Source organism: Engystomops pustulosus, chromosome 1 (assembly GCF_040894005.1).
Source record: "Engystomops pustulosus chromosome 1, aEngPut4.maternal, whole genome shotgun sequence".
NCBI lineage: Eukaryota > Metazoa > Chordata > Amphibia > Anura > Leptodactylidae > Engystomops > Engystomops pustulosus.
Window position 1 is genome coordinate 128,620,705 of NC_092411.1, and position 24,467 is coordinate 128,645,171.

The 24,467-nt window shown below is 38.7% G+C and overlaps 1 protein-coding gene across 2 annotated transcripts in view; it reads right to left on the reverse strand.

Moving 5' to 3' along the window:
* The window catches only part of IFT74 (intraflagellar transport 74), a 76,752-nt gene that overhangs the window by 13,796 nt on the left and 38,489 nt on the right, over positions 1 to 24,467 (reverse strand). Inside the window, exons 11-15 of one of the 2 annotated variants that reach the window (XM_072153225.1) lie at positions 21,845 to 21,988; positions 20,142 to 20,182; positions 19,591 to 19,670; positions 3,409 to 3,462; positions 178 to 275 (exon numbers count right to left, since the gene is read on the reverse strand). In XM_072153225.1, coding sequence (XP_072009326.1) covers positions 178 to 275; positions 3,409 to 3,462; positions 19,591 to 19,670; positions 20,142 to 20,182; positions 21,845 to 21,988 — 417 coding nt within the window. Of the gene's footprint in view, positions 1 to 177; positions 276 to 2,459; positions 2,536 to 3,408; positions 3,463 to 19,590; positions 19,671 to 20,141; positions 20,183 to 21,844; positions 21,989 to 24,467 lie in introns of those variants that run through there. The other variant, XM_072153234.1, reaches the window with a different exon arrangement.

A 24,467-nucleotide genomic window follows, 5' to 3' on the forward strand; every position in this document is an offset into this window, starting at 1 on the left:
TATAAAGGAAATCATGAAAACAAAATGTATACTGCATGTCCCATTTGTAATACAAAATGTGTCATGTCATTAGTATAACACGAAATGTCTGCAATGTGGTGCCAGAGCACAGGCATGATTAGACATCTCTACTAAACAAAGGATATCCTTCTATCCTGGCAACTGCCAAGGACTCACCCTGCTCGAGTGTTCCAGTAGCGTGACAATGTTTGCTTCTATCTCTGACTTCCGCTCCATCTCTTGATTCTTATTTTCATCAAAGGTGGAAAGAAAACCTGAAAATGTAAAGTTAAAGCTGAGAAGAAAATCTGCCTGTATGACTGAAAGATCAAATATAACAAATGAAAAAATATGACTGTTCTCTTAGGGGTTATCTTATGGAAATGATCTCCATTCCGGCTAATATGATGCATCTAGATCATCACAGCTAGTTGGATTGAGATATCACATATTCAAATGAAAATCCAGAATAGTGAAGGTATTTTATGGAGTTAACTGAACTAAAGAGCTCAAAAACAAGAGGAATAAACACTATAAAGGATACAAGGATACCAAAAAGGAGACAGAATTTCTTGACTTTCTGGCGAAAAAAGTTGCATTGTTTTTTTTGGCGACTTTTTGGTGCTAACAATTCACACTGAAATTTCATGCCACTTGAAAATAGTGGCTTAACCCCTTAACGACATTTTGCACCACCCTACCAATTTTTCACATCTGACGTGTCACTATAAGTGCTTATAACTTTGGAAAGCTTTAACATATCCAGGTGATTTTGAGACAGTTTTCTTGACACACTGCATTTCATGTTAGTTGAAACATTTGGGTGATTTGTTTTGCAGTTATTTATTTAAAAAAATTGGGCAGAATTACTTACCCGGTCCTGTGGTGATCCAGCGGAGCGTTCTCAGTGGAGGATTCGGGTCTTCCGGCGATTCACTAAGGTAGTGCGCCCGATGTCCACTAGGTGTCGCTGCTGCGCTGAATTCCGTCGGAGTTCACTGAAGTTGACCGCCCTACCCTGGGTGCAGGTAAGTGCCTGTCAAGCGGAACTTTTTTTTTAATAATACTGCGTTTTTTCTGAATCTGTCGGGTTTTCTTACGGCCACGCCCCCCGATTTCCGTCACGTGCATGCTGGCACCGATGCGCCACAATCCGATCGTGTGCGCCAAAATCCTTGGACAATTCAGGGAAAAATCGGCGCAAATCGGAAATATTCGGGTAACACGACGGAAAAATGCGATTCGGGCCCTTAGTAAATGACCCCCAATATTTGGTGAAAATACTGAAAAATTCACTATTTTCCAAATTGTTTTTTTTTTTTTACTTTTCCGACACATAGTCATAACATTGAATTAACTCTGGTATGAGTCCTCTCATATTTATAGGATGTTATATAAAGGTTAGAACTTTAGGTGCGATTTTTTTTACATTTTTATAAAAACCACAAAAATGATACTTTTGAGGGACCTGCTCAGCTTTCAATTGACTTTGAGAGGTCCAAATAATAGTAAAACCCCATAAACAACTTTTATGAAATTTGTTAAATTTGTTTTTGGCTAAATCAATGTATTTTTCAAAAAATGTACACATTCACAATGGATAAAATACTAAAACACACTGAAAAGTTTGGTACCCAATTTTTCCAGAGTATGACAATACCGCATACTTGATGGTAAACTGCTGAATAGGAAAACGCCATGGCATTGAAGGGAAGCAGAACCATTCAGAGCATTTTTTTTAGAGGTTATACAATCTTTATTTTTTATTTGGCAATTTGGACATATTTTTGCAGGATGAGAGGTACTTTACAAACACTTCATTTTAAGGTGTCTTTAGCTTATTGATGAGATTTTATTATCTCTTAAATGCGTGAAGAAAAAGAAAATCATCAACTCTTGTTTCAGATTTTTGGCATTTTTTTCGGACGATCACCATACCATAAAAATAATATGCCAACTTTATTCTATGGATCACTACAATTTTGACGATACCTAATATATATATATATATATATATATATATATATTTTTTTTAATTTGTCCAGTTTTACTGAAGAAAAACTAAAATAGAGAAAAATGCTTTTGCATTGCTTTCTTTTCCGAGGCTTAACTTTGACAGTATGACACCCTTTCCCAGGTTTAGGAGGATACTCTACATATTTTTGTAAAGGTTTAATAGGGAATTTTTTATTTATTTATTTTTTTTAATTTGTAAAATTGTCTTATTTGTCTGCTGATTTGTTCAACAAAATTGTTATTTATAATGACCCTCAGTCATGAAGGGGTAAAAGGGCCAAAGCCTACTTAATAAATCTGATAAGTTGCGTCCAAAGGCAATCATGGAACTATCCAAAGTAACAGGACTGATGATGCATGTCTCTCACAATCAACATTTATCACCTATTCATAGGAAAGTGGTAAATATCATGCTACCTACCAATCACTAGAAGGAGAGGATTTATGCACCTATCTATTCTAGTTCCTACTCAGCTCCATGATGTAAATTGTATATAGACCTCAAGCTTGTGGCTTACACTGTAAGAAGAAAAATACTTTTATATAGATGCTTTACAGAAACACCCATACAAAGTATAAAATGCTGTTCATCTATGTAAATGGATATTGTGTAAAGAACTTAGCAGGCAATATACAGCCATATTTAGAGGCCATGATATAAACTGTTGAAAATTGTGTGACTTCTAGAAGCCCTATGAAAAGAATTCCTTGGTTCCTGAGCACAGCTCAAGGTGGGATAAGGAAAGTGGTTTTAAACAGAGTTTTTACTATGTGCAGGTAAAACATTTCAATTCTTCCATTAAAAAGATGCTACTTCCACTGAAAAGATGAAATCAGGATTTACCAGTTTCACCCGAGAATAAATCTGCTAAATGCTTTTTTTTTTTTTTTTACACCTATAGCCACTTAAAAATTCCATGGACTTTTCCACTGCACAATGATAAAGTCTTGCTCATTTTATTTATTTTAAAGGGCCATAGGAAAAGTGTCTTGTGGATGTGAAAATATCAGGAAACAAAGAAACTTAAATTTCCTGGCAAACGATTTCTTCCTTTAGAAGGAATCTCAATTCTCAACGGAAGACATATAGGTAAACAAGCATATTGTGTGCAAGACAAATTTCGACATAATACTCTTATTTTCTAAAGAAAGCTTCCGACTTTAAAATATAATAAATCAAGTATAATGGAAAACACAATTACAGGGCAACACAGAAAAATACTGCATAACGTTGGGACCGGAGGTTTTATTTGACCCCATACAAACAAAGAATAAGGGTATGCTCTCCTGTAGGGTCCACAAGAATATTCCACTTGAAACATATGGTCAAAACCAGTTTCTCAAGGGCAGACAGTGGGTTGTGATAGAGAATTTGAGTCTTAGGACACTTACTGTCCATGCTTTCCTCTCGCTTTCTTAGTTCCTTGTACTTTTGCTTCTTTTCCCCTAGAATATAAAAAACACATGCATGTTAATGATCATCATACGCAACCTACGGGGCCTAATTCATCTTTTTCAGAAGTTGTTCACAAGCCTCTGGCTAGATTAGTATATCGCCTTAGACGGCGGTAAGCAAAGGTAAAAAGAGCAGCTGAATGGATGATTAGGATGGCAGTCCATGGCTGCCTGAATCACCCACAAGAAGTACAGCTCCTGATAGTTCATCTCCTCAGTGGTCTGTAAGCTCTTGCGAGCAGGGATCTCATTCCTATTGTTCCTTCTGATTATGGTAATACTCTGTAATATCTTGTTTTATTTATATATGTACCCCATCAACTGTACAGGAGGTCCCCTACTTAAGGACACCCGACTTACAGACAACCCATAGTTACAGACAGACCCCTCTGACCTCTGGTGAAGCTTTCTGAATGCTTTACTATAGTCCCAGATTGCAATAATCAGCTTTGAGGTGTCTGTAATGAGGTTTTATTGATAATCCTTGGTCCCATTACAGCAAAAATTGTTTAAATTCCAATTGTCACTGGGACCAAAATTTTTTTTGTCTAGATCTACAATGATAAAATATACAGTTTCGACTTACATACAAATTCAACTTAAGAACAAACCTCCGGACCCTATCTTGCACATAACCCGGGGACTGCCTGTACAGTGCTGCAGAATATGATGGTGCTATGTAAATAAAGCTCTATTATTATTACAGATAATTAACTATGCAGCACAGCTCTTCAGCTATCAACTGGCTGGTCGCCAGTAACCAGCCATTTGTGACATCATGAACCAGGCAGAAGATCCTTTATTGTAACAATTAAATTCCTTTGTGACTAGAGTGACTTGGTGAGGGCTTTTGTTTGTGAAATTAATGTGCCAAATAAAAAAGTGAAAATCAGAATTAGACTGCTGAGGTGTGGAGGGGGACACATTTAAATTTTCATCTAAGGCAGAAAAAACGCCAGACTCAGTCATGGCTTACAGACTCCTATTGTGCCTACTGTACCTTAGTATTCTTGCCCCTTCCATAGTAAACAGTACTAAAAACTAAAATAAATAATGCAGATAAAGTAGATTTTGAGGTGACATTTAAGTACCAAGGAGTATTAATCTCTTAGGGTTCTGGGTTTACTGCTCTGAATATTAATCCCTTGCTATGTAAGTTCCAACAAAAAGTTAAAGACTGGTGTAAGCTCTGGTAAGCAAATTGGTCGGGCCAATTTGGTTAAAATGTTCATATTGCCTCAGCTACTCTACTTTTTTCATAACTTCCCTATTTGGCTCCCGATTAAGTTGATTCATAAGATAAATAGTTTATTTAGAGATCGGATTTGGATCCGTTTAATGACCCTCCAAAGATCGAAGGATGATGGAGGCCTAGCCCTACCCAATCCCTGGATATATTTCTTGTCGCCTCAGTTACAACACTTACAAGGCTGGGGAGAAATGTCCGGGGGATCTACCTTGAAGAAGCTACTCGGACATGTGTTAGGAATCTCTAGTCTGTTAGGAGGCCTGGAAGTAGGTCTATACAGATCTGTTATTAAAAACCTGTGGACAATGCGGCTTATAGACAGGGTCTAGTGCAGTGGTGGCGAACCTATGGCACGGGTGCCAGAAGTGGCACTCAGAGCCATTTCTGTGGGCACTCAGGCCAGGACAGAGTTCAACAAATAGAACCAAACTGACCAAAGCTTCCTGCAGTCCCAGACAACTTAAGAGATGCCAGCGCTATTTCAAGGTGACACATCATTGGCTGTTTGGAACGGCAGGAAAAGTGAAAAGGTGTTGACAGAACTGCAATACATTTCGAGGTCCTCATTCTGGACCCACTATTTTTCCTCTACAGAGAGACCCTGGAGAGAAGCTACAACAAGAGTCATAATTTGCCTTTCTTCTTTCAACTGTATTGGTTGCCTCAGGGGGCCGATACGATTGAAATGGTGGACTCCATGTACATGTTCAAGAGAGGTCTGGATACCTTTCTGGAGAGCAAAAATATCACGGGTTATGGGGATAAAACATTTATTTAATTCTTAAAGGTTGGACTTGTTGGACTTGCGTCTTTTTCCAGCCTTATATACTATGATACTATGAAAGATGTGGAACAGGTAACAATAAGTTACTGCTTAAAATGCCATGTTGGCACTGCACGGTAAATAAGTGGATTTTGGTTGTAGTTTGGGCACTCTGTTTCCAATAGGTTCGCCATCACTGGTCTAGTGGAAGAATAGGCATTTGTTAAGGATAGATGGTTATACTGTTCATACTATCATTTGGTCCAATATACTCTACCCTGGACTGGGCAAATTTAAACAGTTTCCTCAATGGACTTGTAGAGGAGTGATCAGGGTGGTTCAACTTTATGAGGGTACAGTTTTGTATCATTCTTCATTATGAATAATTAAATGTGACAAAACAGTAATAAACATCAATTAGAGATAAAGGACTCGCAGGTCCCAACAGTGTAACATAGAAAATAAGATGTTACATCAATTTTGAGGAAAAACTGTATGGTAAGAGCTGCAGCAAAAGCTCCTGCATACACGATCCTTTCTGGATGTCGTATATTGGTCTGAGATCGTTGGATTAACCTGTTACTAGAGGGAAAGTGACCTAGTGAACAGAATAATATAACTATAAGGGAATGAGGGTACAGTTTTAAAGTCTTTTGAACAACTGCAATCAGAATTTAACCTTCCCCGATTTAGTTTCTATCAGTTCCTACAACATGTTATAACGCAACAGTCGCTGTCTGGGGCCCTAAAAAAATCAAGTATCAAGTATTTGGAGACCATTGTAGGATACCCCACGGCTGGCTCCATCAACACTCACTAGAGACAGACTGTTCAGAGAGGGTCTAGATTAGGGACATAGGCTTACCATTGAATATATCGGGTGCGGTCTCCTGCTTATGACTCTTCAGTATTATTGTATTGTGAGATGTCTATTGTTTCGGGAACCTGTTCTGTAAATTTTTTTTACACTCTGATGCCAATTTATAATATATACCTTTTTAGTACCAAGTTGGTTGATGCCACTATGTATCCAAATCCTTACTGGAACACTGACATCCTAGAATGGCTTGTTCCTGCCACTATGACTTCTACCATGAAATAGAAAGTAGTCATTGTGACCCTGTTCCTGTCCTGTTTGGTGGTGGTTTGTGGAACTAAACCCTCAGGACAGGTGCGTTTTAAAGGAGACTTGTCACCAGAATGTTATCCCTCACTCATGTAACATCTGCAGGTGAGGGATTAAAGGTCCTTCCCATATCACCTAAAATGATCTAGCACAGTCACTGTACCTTAATTACAAGTACCTTGCACTGCACTTTTCAACAAAGGCACAGTGGGAGGGTGAGTAAGCTTTATGGTACCTGTTTTTAATGATTTTGAGGTTTCCCTTTAAGTAGCAGGTTCATGTGCCTAATTAACACTTGGTCATGGAAGCGTTATTTTTTTTGTTTTTTTGATCCTAAATTTTTTGATTCTTTAATTGGTTTGATCTAAAACTGTATCAACATGCAAGACTTGGCATGATGTATAACTAGACAATAAACCATATACAGCAAAATTCTACCAAAAGCCACCCTTTAGAGAAGACCCCTCCCTAAAAGTCAGATCTTTTTTTTTCCACTATACTCTATGGAAGCCTTCATCTATGCAGACAATCTCTTTATTATAAAAGACAATCTTTCTGGAAGGTCTGCTCAAAGACGTTTCACTGTATATGGTAGCAAATACCATACAAAACATCACCACTAAACTGTGCCTGGTGATGTAAGTCTATATAAAATGTGTCCAGTCACATAAGTGTAATGTAATGTAATGCATAGGAGGATTTCCGGATGTGACAAAATAAATAACAATGGTAGTCCACAATAATGTTTGATTTCAACTGCATTGCATATCACACAGGCAAAACCTGCTATAGGAGAATGTGTACACTCATGAGTTATGAAAACTGAGCCATCCCTCTATCTATATCTAGCTGTGCCCATTTCGCCAATAAGAATGGGCAGCACATGCATCCTCATCTGAGGAACTGCAACTCCTAGCATGATCCATTGTAGGTTACACAGCAGCTAGAGAGCCCTGTCATACAGAATAATTTCTATGTACTGTCCCTAATAGCTAAATCATATCATATAATCTACTGTCCTCCAACAAGAGTCACAAACATATGTGTTTTAACCCCTAGGGGACACAGCCTATTTTGGCCTTAAGGACGCGGCCCCATTCTTCAAATCTGACCTGTGTCACTATAAGTGGTTATAGCTTTGGAACGCTATGAGATATCCAGGGGATTTTTAGATTGTTTTCTCGTGACACATTGTACTTCAAATTAGTTTAAAAATTTGGATGATATCTTTTGTGTTTAGTTATGAAAAAAAACAAAATTTGGAAAAAAATTGGAAAAATTCTTTATTTTCAACGTTCTAAATTCTCTACTTTTGATGCAGATAGTCATAGCTCCCAAATAAATTCATAACTTACATTTCCCAAATGTCTGCTTTATGTTGGCATGGTTTTTTAAGATTCCACATATTTTACTAGAATGTTATAAGGCTCAGAATTTAGGTATCATTTTTCACATTTTTTGTAAAATCACCAAAACCCGTATTTAGATGGACCTGCTCAACTTCTAATTGACACTGAGAGGCCTAAATAATAGTGAGACTCGTAAATTACCCCATTGTGGAAACTACACACCTCAACGTATGAAAAACCACTTTTAAGAAGTTTGTTAACACTTTACGTGTTTTATAGGGGTTAAAACAAAATGGAGGTGCAGTCTGCAAATTGTAATATTTTTTCACAATACACCCATTTTGGGTGGAAAATTAAACATTTACAATGGATTAAATGAATAAAGGCTCCACAAAGTTTGTTACCCAATTTCTCCCGAGTACACGGATACTCTATATGTGGTGGTAACCTGCTGTATGGGCGCACGGCCGGGCATAGGAGGGAAGGAGGCGCCACCCAGATCAGATTTTCTATGTCACATTGTACAGGCTATAATTTTTTTCTTTTTTTTTAAGTGGACCTATAGGGGCTTATTTCTTTTGCCACATGAGATGCACTTTTCTGGTACGTAATTTGGGGGAATCTATAGGCCAATTGGTGAGATTTTATTAACTCTTTGTTGGTGGAGGAAATGAAAATCATCACTTTTCAGGAAGAGTTTTATGGGTTTTTTTTTTTTGCCCGTTTACCATACCATAAAAATAGTATATTATTTTTATTCTATGGGTCGCCACGATTACAAAAAGACCTCATTTATATAGATTTTTTATTTTTTTCCCATTTTTACTGCATAAAAAGTAATTTGGCAAAAATGTTGTTAATTTTAGCATCACCGTCTTTCATATGCATAACTTTTTTATTTTTTGCCTCACAAATCTGTTTAAGGGCTTATTTTTTGCGAGAAGGATTGTTCTTTTTAGTGGTCTTATTTTAGAGTGCATAACATTTTTTAAATCCCTTTTTAGAGCATTTTTATAGGGTATTAATTGAAAATGATCTTTTTTCTGGAGCTTTTTTTTGTTTTGTTTTTTACGGGGTTCACTTTGCAGATCTAATAACGATTCTGTTTTATTATGCAGATTGTTACGGACGCAGGGATACCAAATATGTGGGGTTTTGTGTATTTTATTCAATTGTACTGAATAAAAACCAATTTGGAGAAAATCTTGTTCATTTTAGCATCACCATCTTTTCATATGCATAACTTTTTTATTTTTCGGCTGACAAATCTGGTTAGGGGCTTATTTTTTGCGAGAAGAGTTGTTCTTTTTAGTGGGCTTATTTTGGAGTGCATAACATTTTTTAAATTACTTTTTAGAGCATTTTTTGATAGGGTATAATTAAAAATTATCTTTTTTCGGAAAGTTTTTGCGTTTTTTTTTCTACGGCGTGTACCGTGCGGGTCCAGTAACGATTCTGTTTTATTATACAGATTGTTACGGACGCGGCAATACCAAATATGCGGGGTTTTTTGTGTTTTTGTGTTTTTTATACTTTATTAAGTGTTTTTATGGGAAAGTGACATTTTAGGGGCTTATATTTTTATGTATTTATTTTTTATTTATTATAATGTGTAGTGTTAAGTGTTTTTGCATATTTTTACTTATACATACTTGAACTTAAACCAGTGAAGCTCTGATCACTGGTTTAAGTTCAATACACTGCTCTACAATACTATTTTATTGTAGAGCAGTGTAAACTGTCTGAGCAAGCTTGCGCATGCTCAGACAGTTTACAGCCAGACCCGGAAGGGGTCTGGCTGCCATGGAGACCGAGCAGCTCCGGGGCACATGCCAGTCCTCGGAGCTGCCCAGAAGTGGATCGGATCCCCCGGTAAGCGGCACGGGGGATCCGATCCACATCGCAAACACCCTTACACGCCGCGGTCATGTTTGACCGCGGCGTGTAAGGGGTTAACACCCGCGATCGGAGCCGGCTCCGATCGCGGGTGTTAGCGCAGGCTGTCAGCTGTACTAGACAGCTGACAGCCGCTGCTTCTGGTACCGGCTCCGTTCGTGAGCCGGTGCCAGAAGCAGGACGTTATAGAACGTCCCCGTGCGCTAAGCATCTAGCCCCGGGGACGTACTATAACGTCCTGGTGCGCCTAGGGGTTAATAATCATTAGCAATCACTCAGAAGACTTTAACAGATCCAATAATGTTAGTGACATTTTGGATTAGATTAGATTTACTTACTGTAGGTCCAAGTGACAGTGCACAATCTTAGTGAATAGCGGCAGTGTGCCTTATCGTCAGACAATGCACTTTCGTGACCTCTGCAGGACCGGGTAAGTAAATGTGCCCCGATATGTGCACATGGTGCATATAAAAGACTTGTAAGAAGCCAGGGAGTATGTACGTGAAGACTGTTACAGTGACTAGCACTCATATTTTTGGTATACAAATCTCTTGCTTTAAAATTCTCTCACAATATTTAGACTGATCTTGTACTTCGCCTACAAACAAGGTATTCCACGCAATTCTTTGTAGTGAAGCATGATGGGCTGCTGTTATCTAAATGTGATTACAAAAAAGTCTCAGTCTCCATAAACTGAGACTGTTTACCTTCCTCTTACTTTGAGTCAGGAAGTACAAGCTTTCAATTTGCTTTTACTTTGACTAAACCTTTCCTAGTTTATCACAAAATAACTTCCTTTCACAGAGGATGATTCTGATTGATAGTTTCCATCCCATACCATCAGGACATTGCAAAAATACTCTTACCCTGGACCATTTCTCTACTAGACATGACATTGTGTATTTTGCTACATTTTTGATGTAAAGCAAGTTAACAACAAAAGGGCAGGGGATGTTGAAAAACCATTAACCCCTTAAAAACCAGGGCGTTCAAAAATCCCTAAAAATGTTTCCATGTAAAGAGCTGTGTGAGGGCTTGTTTTCTGCATAACACATTCTAAATGTAATGAAATTTGTGGAAAAAAATGCTTTTGCAACGTTTTTTTGTGGGCTTGGATTTTACGGCTTTCACTATGCGATGCAATCACTGGGATACCAAATTTATATAGGTTTGATAATGTTTTCATACACTTACAAAAATTAAAACCAGATACTCAGCTAGTTTTGCCAAAATAATCAGCTTTGTTTCAAATACATCTAAAGTCACTGGATATGCACAAGTCTGGCTTGTAATTTCAGAAGAACAAATTGTCTAGATACAAGAAAAAATACACTGGGAAAAAATAATGACCTACTATAATCAAAAACAATCCAGCTAGGAATTTATGGGAATATAGATTAGGCACAAAAAGCCTATGCGCAATATTTTAAAAGGGACCGCGGAAGGACAGTGCAAAATACCAGGAGCAGGGCTGCTATCAGCTACACGGAGGGAAGGAGTTAGGGGTTACCGAACAAGGCGGCCTTGATGGTGGATGCCTACTTGACTGCAGCTTCCCACACCCCACACCCCTGACTGGTAGCTCTACAAGAATAAAACAATGAATAAATGAATTTGAAACAGGGTTTATGTCATTTGGCTCAATGGAAAGTCGCCAACTACACCACAACTGTGCCAAAACAACGCCACACAGACAAAAACAAAATGATACATCACCCCCCAATGGGTTTTGTCAGACATGTATTTTTTTAAACATGCACAAGGTTTGCAGCACAAATCGGGGGAGTGCCATCGGATGATCCGATTGATTCGGACTGAACGTGGGATTTAACTTTCAAGTTGTGTCACAAGACAATGCACCAGGAAGAAGAATGTGAACTCCGTCTGACCTGAGCGGGGAAGCCAGACATGTAGGATATTGGGCGCACAATCTTATTGAATTGCGGCAGTGTGCCTTATTTGTCAGACAATGCACTTTCGTGAACTCTGCAGGACCGGGTAAGTAAATGTGCCCCGATATGTGCACATGGTGCATATAAAAGACACCAAGACAATCACAATTTCTTGCAGTGCGCAATACTTTTATCAGGATAACTTGGGAATCCTAGACACAACCATTTCTGTTCTTGTTGAGTAAAGATTATTGTGTCAGTGGTCGGCCATCTGTGTCCATATTATTTATTACTTTATAAGGTTTTCTTTTCCAGTAAAGTGAAGCTGCTCAAAAAAGTACATGCTGAAAAAGCACTTTAAAGAGATATGATTACATCCGCATCCTCTTTCCTTAATTTTGTGAATAAAACAATAAGACATTCCAGTGGGATACACTAAATTGATTTCCTTGCAGCTGTAGGATGTCTTACCGGCTTCCCTTCTAGCCATGCAGAAATGAAGCAACCCCCTTTCCTCATTACATAAAAAAAAAATTCTTAAGAGTCATTTTCTATTGATGTCTCCCTCTCATCTGGCACACACTTCTTATTGTTCTACAATTAGCTTTGTTAAAATAATTCATACTGTAGCATAGGTATTCACAGATATGGTGGCGTGTACAGTACAAAGTCAATGAGATACACAGTAAACCTGCCATACCAATTTGTCATGACACTACACACAACCGTTCTGTTGATTTACACACATCCTATAAAATCCTATATAATGCTTTACATAATACAGTGAAATGTCTCCCCATTTATCAAAGCAATGAGAGCGCAAAAGTCATATTCTACAGTGTATAGGAATTTTGTTTATCATCGGGTACAGGCTATTGGCTTTCACTTTGTGCCTACTAAGGGATGCCTACAGGCTGCCATACAATAAGGCCAGCTAGAATAGGTTAGTGATTAATTCTAAGGAGTGGTCTGGGATCCGACCAATGAAGAGACCACAGTGCTCAAACAAGTGCTGTGCTTTCTTTACTTCTACTAAGCCCCTGGCCAAACATTGCTAATGAACCTCAGCTATATCTTCTGAATGGGTCTGAACTGCAACAAGGCTGCGAGGGAATTAATTCAAAAATTTAAATTAAATTGTATACACTGATAGAATTGCATTACATTCCTTTATACCATAGAATTTAATTTTATTCATTATAACTGTAGAATTATTTTTATTTTATATGTTGTACTAGCTTGAAGGTCAGCTCTATGCTGTGTAGTTGGTTAATACTTTGTGTCAAAATACACTCCACGCATGCCTGGCATCCATGTCTTTTTGTATCAAAGTACAATGGGTGGAGATTTTTTTTAAGAATTAGACATTGTCCTATTGTTTTATGTATCTTGGTATTTTGCAGATGCAAGTATGTGAATTGTATTCTGATAAACTAGAATCTTCTTGAGAGTACTACTAGTCTTGTATGATTTGATTCGCTTAGCTCACAATCCTTTAAACCCTTAATTTGGAACCGTATCAAAATCAAAGGCGTTGTGGGTTTCCATGACAAGGCCCTAGGACTTCACTGGCTTCTGAACCAATTGAGGTGGCCAACCAGTTATTAGGCCCCCACACAGAGATGTTTCAATGTGATTTAAGCAATCAAATAAGGTGTTATCTATTATGTCTGTCTAGTCTAATCTCTACTTTCTCAGATTAAAACAGTGATGGCTAACCTATGACACGCGTAGCCATTTTCACTGACACACGGCTGCCTGAGAGTTAAGTTTCATCCTACATGACCAGGTGCAGTAGCCAGGAGGCTGAGAGATTGCACTGAGCTTCCAGCACTCCCCCCTCCTCCTCCTCCCCCCGGGCCGGCCCCTCCCCATGTGTGAGCTGTGCCTAGTGTCTCCAGTCAGCACAGGTATCAGCATGGGGCACAGCAGGAGAGGTGACCCGGCCATACACCCAGGAGGCTCCTGTGCAGCTCCTGATAGTTGTGGTGGGGGGGAAGATGGCACAGTCAGAGGTCACAGCGCTGCTGCCTTGTGTCATGTCCCAGCAGCTGCCACCTCTACACTGACCATCTCCACAGCAGGGGCAAGGGAGGACAACCACTCTCATCATATTGTAAGTAAGGTCAGTGCACTGTATGATAGAAAACAGTCATCAAGGCCTGTGTGTCAGTTTTGTGATGTACAACCCCTGAAATAATCACAACGCCTTGCAAATCGACAGACATTGCGATTATTTTGCTCCTCACACCTTCTCCATGCCAAGAGGGCATGAGGGAGATGCAGACAGCGGCGCCTGCGCCCTCGCTATAACCTGTGAACTTTCATGACAGAAAGTTCACAGGGTACTAAGCAATTCCACACGTGTCTGATTGTTACCGATCTATTACAATGTGCGATTTGCACATAGTAATAGATGATTGGGAAAATCCCCATATACTGCCATACTGTAGTATGGCAGTACATGGTAGGATCAATCAGACAACCTACGGTTAAAGTAACCTAGAAGTTAAATAGTATACATATTTGTTATTTAAACTATAAATATCACAAAATTATGTATTTTTTTTGTCAAGGTGACACACCACCCGAGTTATGCTCGGTTTTTTGGCGAATTTTGACACACCAAGCTCAAAAGGTTGCCCATCACTGGATTAAAAAGTATCTTCCTTTTAATTTTACTGTCAGGACCACCATGGCCAGTTTTAGACAAAGTGGCCCTTTAGCCCTTCACAATAACACTTTGTAGTTCACAAACAGTAGTATGATAAGGCAATCTGTAATATGGGACTGTAGGAGAATTTTAGAGGAGATAGACAGATGATAGGTAGATTGATAATAGAAGATAATTATGAAAGATCATATAAATTTAAAGATGCATAAATATAAAAAATATTATATATAGTTAGCTAGATAGATGAAAGAAGATAGATTCAGTAGAAGAGAGATCGAAGAATGATTAAAAGATGAATAGATAACTATATAGGATATATGTATGATAGATAATAGATAGCAGATAGGTAGATAGATATGTAGATAAATAGATATTTCTCTTTCTCTATTGATAGATAGATAGATAGATATAAAATTTGAAAATAAGCAGCACTCCAACATCCAATAAAGCTGAAAAAAGTGGTTTTCTTTTTATTCCATGTGTAGCAACGTTTCAGCCCGTAAGAGCCTTTGTCAAGCTTGACAAAGGCTCTTACGGGCTGAAACGTTGCTACACATGGAATAAAAAGAAAACCACTTTTTTCACCTTTATTGGATGTTGGAGTGCTGCTTATTTTCAAATTTTATACCAATGGAGGACCTTCACCCAGTCCTGACAGCTTGCACCCGCCGAATTTGATTTGATTTATGTGTGCTGCTTGAACTTTCCAACTCTAGATAGATAGATAGAGGGGTGGATAAAAAAATAGACAAATTACAAGAGATATATCTAAACAGATAGATGATGGATATGTAGTGAGGAGATAGATACCAAGGGATATTATAGGAGGAATACATCCTCTGGCCACAAAGGAGAGGGCGCATTTAGGACAGGGGGCCCTGGGCAAATGCCCAGTTTGGTGCCCCCCAACAGAGGCCCTGGGGACCATTTCAGGGGAATGTAGGACCACCACAATGTGGCATGGAATTCTAGTGTATTATTTATCTGCAAGATAAAGCACAGGAGATATGTATATATATAGGGCAGGGCACAAATATACATAAAACAATGTGGTTTCATTTTGCTGCCAACTTCCATGGCATTGAGATTTTAAAATAAAGTAAGTTCTTACCTTCTTAAAAATTAACCAGAAAGAAGAAAACAGAAGCAACAGAAACAAAACAAATAGGAGAAAAAAAGAAAACTCTGAAATATCACATGCAAAGTTTAGTTAAAATGAATTTGAGATGTTTATAGAAACATATGATGTATAAAAACACCACTGACGTCTAGAATACAAGGGCTCTATAATGGAGTAAAACATCCTCTGGAACAGCTTAGAGATTTCTGTAACTGAAAATCTAACAACACTCTTTCTGAAGGTCTATACATATGGTTAGAGTCGTTCATCTGAGTTCCTTTGTAAAATAGAGAACGTATGGCAGTCACATTTCCTGACCGAAGATTCACTGTAAAGGGACTGTACATATGATACCACTGGTAGCAGTTTCTTTCTATCCAATTGACTTCTGTCCTTTAGGTGATTACAGAACTGGATAGTAGTCCTGTAGAAAGGCAGAGATGTCTAGAAATGTAGAAAACCTCAGATTCCAAGCCCATGCACATTGAGGCCCTGCATAGCTGACTCACCAAATGTATTTCATAGACTACAGGCAGATGAATGCCGCCTATCAATCATATTAAAGGGGATAGCCACATTACCTCATGTTTTTTGCATTGTGTGCCAAGACCTTGATCTTATATTCATGGATACTACCATAAGGTCCTGGCAGGGTGGACTGATAAGATCACATGACCCTCCATCTGCAGCCATTTTATGGTCAGGAATGTCTGGCTGATGAGGTAAAATATAGGAGGCTTCAATTTACATATCAATAAAGCAGAGCAGAACTATTAAAAGATGTAGGTTGGTAAAATATCCAATATCTTCCCCCCCACACTTACACACATTACAAAAAACATGAGGTAAAGTGGCCAACCCTTTTAAGTTTGTCTTAACCTTTACTTGTTCACCTTCTCTAGTAGAAAGACTGGTCTAGGTACTGATAGCAATTAATCACAGTCCACCTTATCTACATATTAATACATGGCAGTTGCAATAAATTGGATCTACAGTCCGCATAACATTTTTTGTTAATCTTCTGAAACAGAAATATCTGTCATTAACATTTATTAATTGGGGAAAAAACATTGGTCCCAGATCACAGACTTCACCAATGGTATTAATTTACATGTAGCCTTCAGTGGTTTTGAGCAGCAACCACTTACATAGTGCTGTGGCGCTCCTAGTGAAGAATCTTTAAAGCTGAAGAGCAGGAACATTCTGTATTCAGAGAAAAATATTTAGCACACGCCAGTCCTGGAGCGTTCGAGGGAGTGGGAGAACAACTCTGGAGCTCAATATATGTATAATTATGCACGCCTCTCAGAGCTCGAACCGGGTCTCATACATGGGAATGTATGGAGGAGGAGAGAAGAAGTGGCCTGCAAGAAGGAGTACATAATAATGCATATAGTGAGCTACCAAGTCGTTCTCCGCCTCCCTCGGCGCTCCAGGGCTGCCGTGTGTATTTTTCTCTGCAAACAGAACGTTCCTTCTCTTCAGCTTTACAGATTTTTCACCAGGAGAACAACAGCACTATGTAAGTGATCGCTGCTCAAAACCACTGAAGAGCAGTCATTGATTTTCAGTAAAATTAAAGAGATCACAAATCCATATCCATACCTGTAGGGCTCTGTGTAGGGAAGCCTCCTTTCTGTGTGCAGGATGTCAGTTTCTCCAATTACACCTAAATTCTATCACCATCTATCAAATTCCTCTTTAAAGTTCTCTGACAGACTCCCTTCCCACAAAGGCCCACAATCAGGGTGAAAAAAGTTCTGTTCACTTTAAATTAAAAGGGATGCTATGATCTATTACTTAAGTTCTTACAATAACTAGCCACACAGTAAAATTCCTCTCCCTCAAAGTGGAATCTTTAAGACCAGAGAGTTCAGTGAATCACCATACTATAGTGGGTATGAATAGTTTTAGACACCTTTACATTTTTCACTCTTTGTTTCATTGCAGCCAATTAGTAAGATTTTAAAAGTTCTTTTTTTTGCTCATGATTGTACATTCTGACATTCTGCACCACATGTTGACACAAAAAACTGTATTGTAGATATTTTTGGTAATTTATTTAACAAGAAAAACTGAAATATCACATGATCATAAGTATACAGACCCTTTGCTCAGTATTGACTAGTAGCACATTTTGAGCTAGTACAGCCATGAATCTTCTTGGGAATGATGCAACAAGTTTTTTACACCTGGATTTGGGGATCATATACCATTCTTTCTTGTAGATCCTCTCCAGTTCCCTCAGGTTGCATGGCGAATGTTGGTGGCAGCCATTTACAAGTCTCTCCAGAGATGCTCATTTGGGTTTAGGTCAGGGCTCTGTTTGGGCCAGTCAAGAATGGTCACAGAGTTGTTCTGAAGCCCCTGCTTTGTCATTTTAGCTGTGTGCTTAGGGTCATTGATGGCAGATAAACCTTTGGCCCAGTCTGAGGTCCAGAGCACTCTGGAAGAGGTTTTCATCCAGGATATCTCTGTACTTGGCCGCATTCATTTTTCCACACTTATAATTAACACCAAAAAGTTCAATCTTTGTCTCATCAGACCAGTGAATCTTATATATCATAGTCTGGGAGTCCTTCATGTGTTTTTTTTGCAAACTGTATGCAGCTTTCATACATCTTGCACTAAAGAGAGGCTTCCGTCGTCACACTCTGCCATGAAACCCCGAGTACTTTGAGGAACTTCCCTCCATTTCCCCACTGCATCTCTGGAGCTCAGCCACAGTGATCTTGGGGTTCTTCTTTACCCATCTCAACAAGCCTCTTTTCCCACAATTGCTTAGTTTGGCTGGATGGCCAGGTCAAGGTACACTAGGGTCATACCCAAACTTCTTCTATTTAAAATGGTATTCCAACTTAGGCAAATTAATGTTATTGTTTGTATGATGAAAAATTATACAATTTTCCAACATACTTTCTGTATCAATTTCTCATGGTTTTCTAGGTCTCTGCTTGCTGTTCTATAAAAAATCTTCTAAATGTACTTCCAGTAGACAGAAATCTGACTTTGGTCACACATGTGCACAGCTCATTAGTATCACAAAGAGTAATCAGAGCTGTGTGCGTTAACAAGCCATGCACTTGTGTGACCATGGTCAGATTTCTGTCCACTGGAACTAAATCTAGAAGCTTTTGATAGAGGGGAAGCAAGCACAGATCTAGAAAATGGCAAGGAATTGATAGAGAAAGTTTATTGGAAATTTGTATAATTTTTCATCATACAAAAATAACATTAATTTTCTGAAGTGGGAATACCCCTTTAAGGATTACGGTGGCCACTGTGCTCTTAGGAATATTGCAGACATTCTTTTGTAAATTTAGCCAGATTTGTGATTTTGCTACAATTCTGTCTCCTTAGACCTCATGATTCTCGTGTGCTCTGACATGCACTGTTAGCTCTTATATAAAGACATATGTGTGTCTTTGCTAATCAAGTCCAATTAGTCTAATTAAACACAGCTGGACTCTATTGAAGGAGTAGAACCACCTCATGGAGGATCAGAAGGAAATGGACAGCATGTCAGTTAAATATGAGTGTCACAGCGAAGGGTCTGAATATTTAACAAAATGTGAAATTTCAGTTATTCTTGTATAATAAATTAGCAAAAATATCTAATAAATACCAATTGTCTGCAATGAAAAAAATATTGGAAAATTTAAAGGGGTCTGAGTACTTTCCGTACTCACTGTAAAACTTCAGAAGCACTAGCCTCCTGCATAAGTCAAGGGCAAATAAGTAGTGCGAAATAAAATTGTATACACTGGACTCTCAGCACAGATGATATTTCACACTTAGGAAACACACAGCCTTTATCCTGTAAGATACCCTACTGCTACACTAGACAGGTGAAATGGAAAAAATGCTACTTCATGCTATTCTACATTAACCCTTGTAATAACTGCTTGCCATTTACTATATTTACATTTAAACTATATCACTGTAAAAATATCACTCCTTTATAATTTATTATACAATATTTAAGCTGATTACATACTAACTTTCATTACTACCTGACCATTTATGTAAGATACCCCGAAATTAAAGTACCTTGGTGTTCTTCCAAATCCATATCCAGTCTTCCAAGTTCTTCACTCAGTTGTTTAGCCTTTTCCTTAATATCTGTTAACCTGATAAAAAAAACATTCCATTATTTGGCCAAAAACCATTGAACTGTTCATCAAGATAGATAAAAATGGTAAAAGTTTAATAAAAAAAAAATCATATGGTAAGTGTAAAGCTTTGGTGAAAACATGAATTCAGTTACGGTCTATGTTTAGGCTGTGTAGCCTTGCGTTTAGGAATTTCATTGGATTTTCTTCAAGCTTTACAGTAAGAATACCATATTACACTTACCAACAACCTTTTCTCCAGTTTCCACATCACCCAAATGTTTTGCTCTTCAAAAACATTAGTGAGAACATTTTTTAATTTTTTTTTCTATTTTTGTTCCCCATGAAATTATAATCACAATATATCATGATAAATTAAAATTAATATGGAAAGTGCAGGATCTGTCATTACAATGATAATTAGGGTGTTGAAGCTCATTTTCCCAAAAAAATAATAATAAATAATAAAAAAAATAACAACACACTTACTGTCGCTCCATGCTAGCTATTTCCTGATTATCTTCTTTCACCTATTAAAATAATAAAACATTTTAATATATGATTACATTACATCTGTTTTTGACTTCAAACGCTGTCAACCTTGTCTGTAATGTAAATGACACAGGACAGGAAACCCTAATAAGAATACCAGAATGAGGCCTCTTACACAGTCATGTTCCTCGGCCGCAAACAACGGGCCTCTGCTCCCTTGCAAAAATAGGACTGTTCTATAATTTGTGGTCCGGGTGGTTTGCCATTAAAACAATGTCCAATGTGAAGATTAAAAATATAGTATGCTTTTTATAGTGAAGCGGGGGATTTTTTTTTTATTATATGGGGAAATGGCTTTGTAATTTTATGAATATTTATTAATATTTTTTGTTTTTACTTTATATGTCCCCCATGAGGTCATAAAAGATCCTTGGGGGACATTTTCACTTTTTTTGAAATTTTACTTTACAAGTTTTCCCCTGCAACTGAGGCATCTATAAGAGCCACAGTTACAGGTAAAATGGGGGGGGGGGGGGTCTGATCAGAGCTGTACTGAGTCTAATTAGACTCAGCAGCTCCGATTAACCCCTTTAGACCCGGCGGTCACATGACCGGCGAGCAGGTGGCCGTGCAGGATCCGCTCCGCTATGCATAGCACTCGTTCAGCGCGATGCTGTGAGGAGCTGAGAAGGGAGAAGCAGTAATGAACCACATCTCCCTAGTGTCCTGCTCCCGCGCTAGCGACGTCTAAAGATGCCACTGCAGACTCGGGACCTGCAGTTAAATACATTCCAATACAGTTAAATAAATCCTGAACCAGTTGCATGTTGCAGACAGATGTGATTTCCTTAAAAAGCAACAGCTGCAGCTATTTTATTTGTATCAGCTGGTTATCAAATAGATCAGCATCATAAAGTATGGTAGATTTATTTATTTATTTTTTTACATGTAAAACGATTATACAAGTACAGGCATTTTATATTAAGCCGTTGAGCAAGTCAATGGCGAAGATGTATTAATGTGTTGGTCTTTAGACCAGTGTAGAGTAGAACCAGACAGTTCTCTGCTGTGTCAGATTAATCCCTATGTCTGATGCAGGATGAATAATCTGGTGCAGTATAAGAATGGTGATTCATACTTTCACCTCCTTTTAGTTGGTCTAGTTTTACTGCACCTCAATATTGAATTTTCTGGTGCAGACACACCTCCTTTTACCAAGGACATGCCCCCTTCGTAGGAGTTGGTTAACAGCCTAAAACTGGTCTAAAACATTCAGTAAATGTGGCGCCCAGCATGTCAGGTGCAAATGACTCAGATAGATTGATAAATCTGCTCCATTGTGTCTGATGCTGGATGATTACTCTGGCGCACTGGCAATTTGTACTTTCCTCCTATTACTTGGTTTGCTGCATCAGAAATTTCTTGCGAATAGGCTGTTTTCTGCAGGGCCACACCCCTTTTACAGGGGCCACGACCCTTTTCTGACAAATCCGAAACCTTCCTAAAATGGTCTAAAACCCTAATAAATGTGCCTCATGGCATTTCAGTTGCAAATTGCTCCAGTATTCTGGCGTATATAAATTGTATGTAAATAAGTATCTAAATAACTACGGTACATTATTGAAAAAAAAATATAAAAATTGTGATTCTTGAGTTGACACCGTTAAGACCTGCGCATCACAGCAACTTCTATTAGATACCTGCTTCAATAACTTTTCTCTCTCCTCCTGTGGAGAGCCCATACTCTTATCTTCAGCAATAGCTTGGTCTCGACGAGTCTCTAGTTCATGGAGCTTCTCATATAGCAAAACAGCTTCCTGTTTAACCGGCGAATGTGTTATTTCCTGGTGGAAAATAAAGCATATTAAACTATAAACTATTTCATATGTTTGAATTCTAGGTAACTGCAGTATTAGCCCTCATGCACATGGCCTCACTATTCCCCTCTCCATTGAGAACCGAGCAGCCAGCTCCATATACCGTGAAATTGTGCAGCCGGATCTCAGGCCCCTTTATGGACGTGTGCATTGGGACTCAGACTGTATATAAAGGATGGATGACTGGACAATTTCTGTGTAGCTCATACCAATACGCTGCTTTAAAGGGACACACCAGATATTACTCCGAAACGATCGCTAAGTGTATGAAATTCTAGAATTCCCTAGTTTATGGCTGCTTTTACAGGAATGTTGCAGAAATATTCATCAGAGCTTGGTCAGTGGTCTATATTTTTAAATAAATGGATCAGTGATGTGCTCGCATTGTGTGGACACTTGAACGAGACATTTCCACACGCTTTTGTTGCAGTAGTAGAGCATGCTGAGTGTTTCACATACAAGAGAGAGAATTCGTTTCACATACATCAATTAAGAAACCTGCGAAACTTGTCTGAGAAAAAAAAAATTAAATATAATGGGTCAGTGTCTAATGCAAGTCCTACACATGAAACTTGCACAGGTAATATGCCTGAAAAACAGTTGTGTGAACTCGCCTGTAGTGATCAATTCTGGGGAAATGAAGAAGTAAAAACTGGAATAGTGAAAATAGGTTACACGCTATACATTTGTCAGGGAGCACCTTTAAAGGACACCTGTCATCAGGTCTGTGTCACTTGTCCTGTCACCTCTACCTGTTGGAGCAGCTCACAAGGATCCATCCCAGCCTTTATCTAGTTATTTCATACATTATTCATTGTAAAATCATATATTCTTTATTATGTAAATGAGGCTGGTCACATGGTCAGAGGCAGTGATGTCACCCCTGTTACCCCTCCCCTCTCCTGCCCCTGCTCATGTCTGTGTGTAATGTATAGTAAAGCATGGCTAGTGTGTGTGTGTATGTCATCTGCTGACATGCTGCATCCTCCTAATATACAGGTGAGAGACACAGACAGCTACACATGAATCTGACATGTTCTGCTGTAACATGGCTGCATCCTGGAGCTGTTGTATCTCCCCTATACACACACATGCACACACAATCTGCAGGAGGCGTGGCCACCAGCACCAGGAAGCACATCATTATACAGCCTCACATCATTATACAGTCTGTCAGTCAAGCACTGGGGGTGTGGCTGTGCAGCGGCGTAACTAGGAATGATTGGGCCCCATAGCAAACTTTTGCCTGGGCCCCCGTCCCCCCGCCGACCACAGCACTTCCTCCCACCCCCTGCCAATTTTGAACATATACAACATATATAGGGTTTTTTAATTATACAGTTTTAAAAGTAATTGCAATAAGGGGTTAGAAATGATGCAACAAACACCTAAAAGGACCTACTTCACAAAAAAAATGCCCCAGCAGCCTCCATTTTTCAAATAAAATGCCCCAGCAGCCTCCATTTTTCAAATAAAATGCCCCATCAGCCTCCATTTTTCAAATAAAATGCCCCAGCAGCCTCCATTTTTCAAATAAAATGCCCCAGCAGCCTCCATTTTCAAATAAAATGCCCCAGCAGCCTCCATTTTCAAATAAAATGCCCCAGCAGCCTCCATTTTCAAATAAAATGCCCCAGCAGCCTCCATTTTCAAATAAAATGCCCCAGCAGCCTCCATTTTCAAATAAAATGCCCCAGCAGCCTCTTTTTTTTTTAATAAAATGCCCCAGCAGCCTCTTTTTTTTAAATAAAATGCCCCAGCAGCCTCTTTTTTTTTTTAAATAAAATGCCCCAGCAGCCTCTTTTTTTTTTTAAATAAAATGCCCCAGCAGCCTCTTTTTTTTTTTAAATAAAATGCCCCAGCAGCCTCTTTTTTTTAAATAAAATGCCCCAGCAGCCTCTTTTTTTAAATAAAATGCCCCAGCAGCCTCATTTTTCAAATAAAATGCCCCAGCAGCCTCCATTTTTCAAATAAAATGCCCCAGCAGCCTCCATTTTTCAAATAAAATGCCCCAGCAGCCTCCATTTTTCAAATAAAATGCCCCAGCAGCCTCCATTTTTCAAATAAAATGCCCCAGCAGCCTCCATTTTTCAAATAAAATGCCCCATCAGCCTCCATTTTTCAAATAAAATGCCCCAGCAGCCTCCATTTTCAAATAAAATGCCCCAGCAGCCTCCATTTTCAAATAAAATGCCCCAGCAGCCTCCATTTTCAAATAAAATGCCCCAGCAGCCTCCATTTTCAAATAAAATGCCCCAGCAGCCTCCATTTTCAAATAAAATGCCCCAGCAGCCTCCATTTTCAAATAAAATGCCCCATCAGCCTCCATTTTTCAAATAAAATGCCCCAGCAGCCTCCATTTTTCAAATAAAATGCCCCAGCAGCCTCCATTTTCAAATAAAATGCCCCAGCAGCCTCTTTTTTTTAAATAAAATGCCCCAGCAGC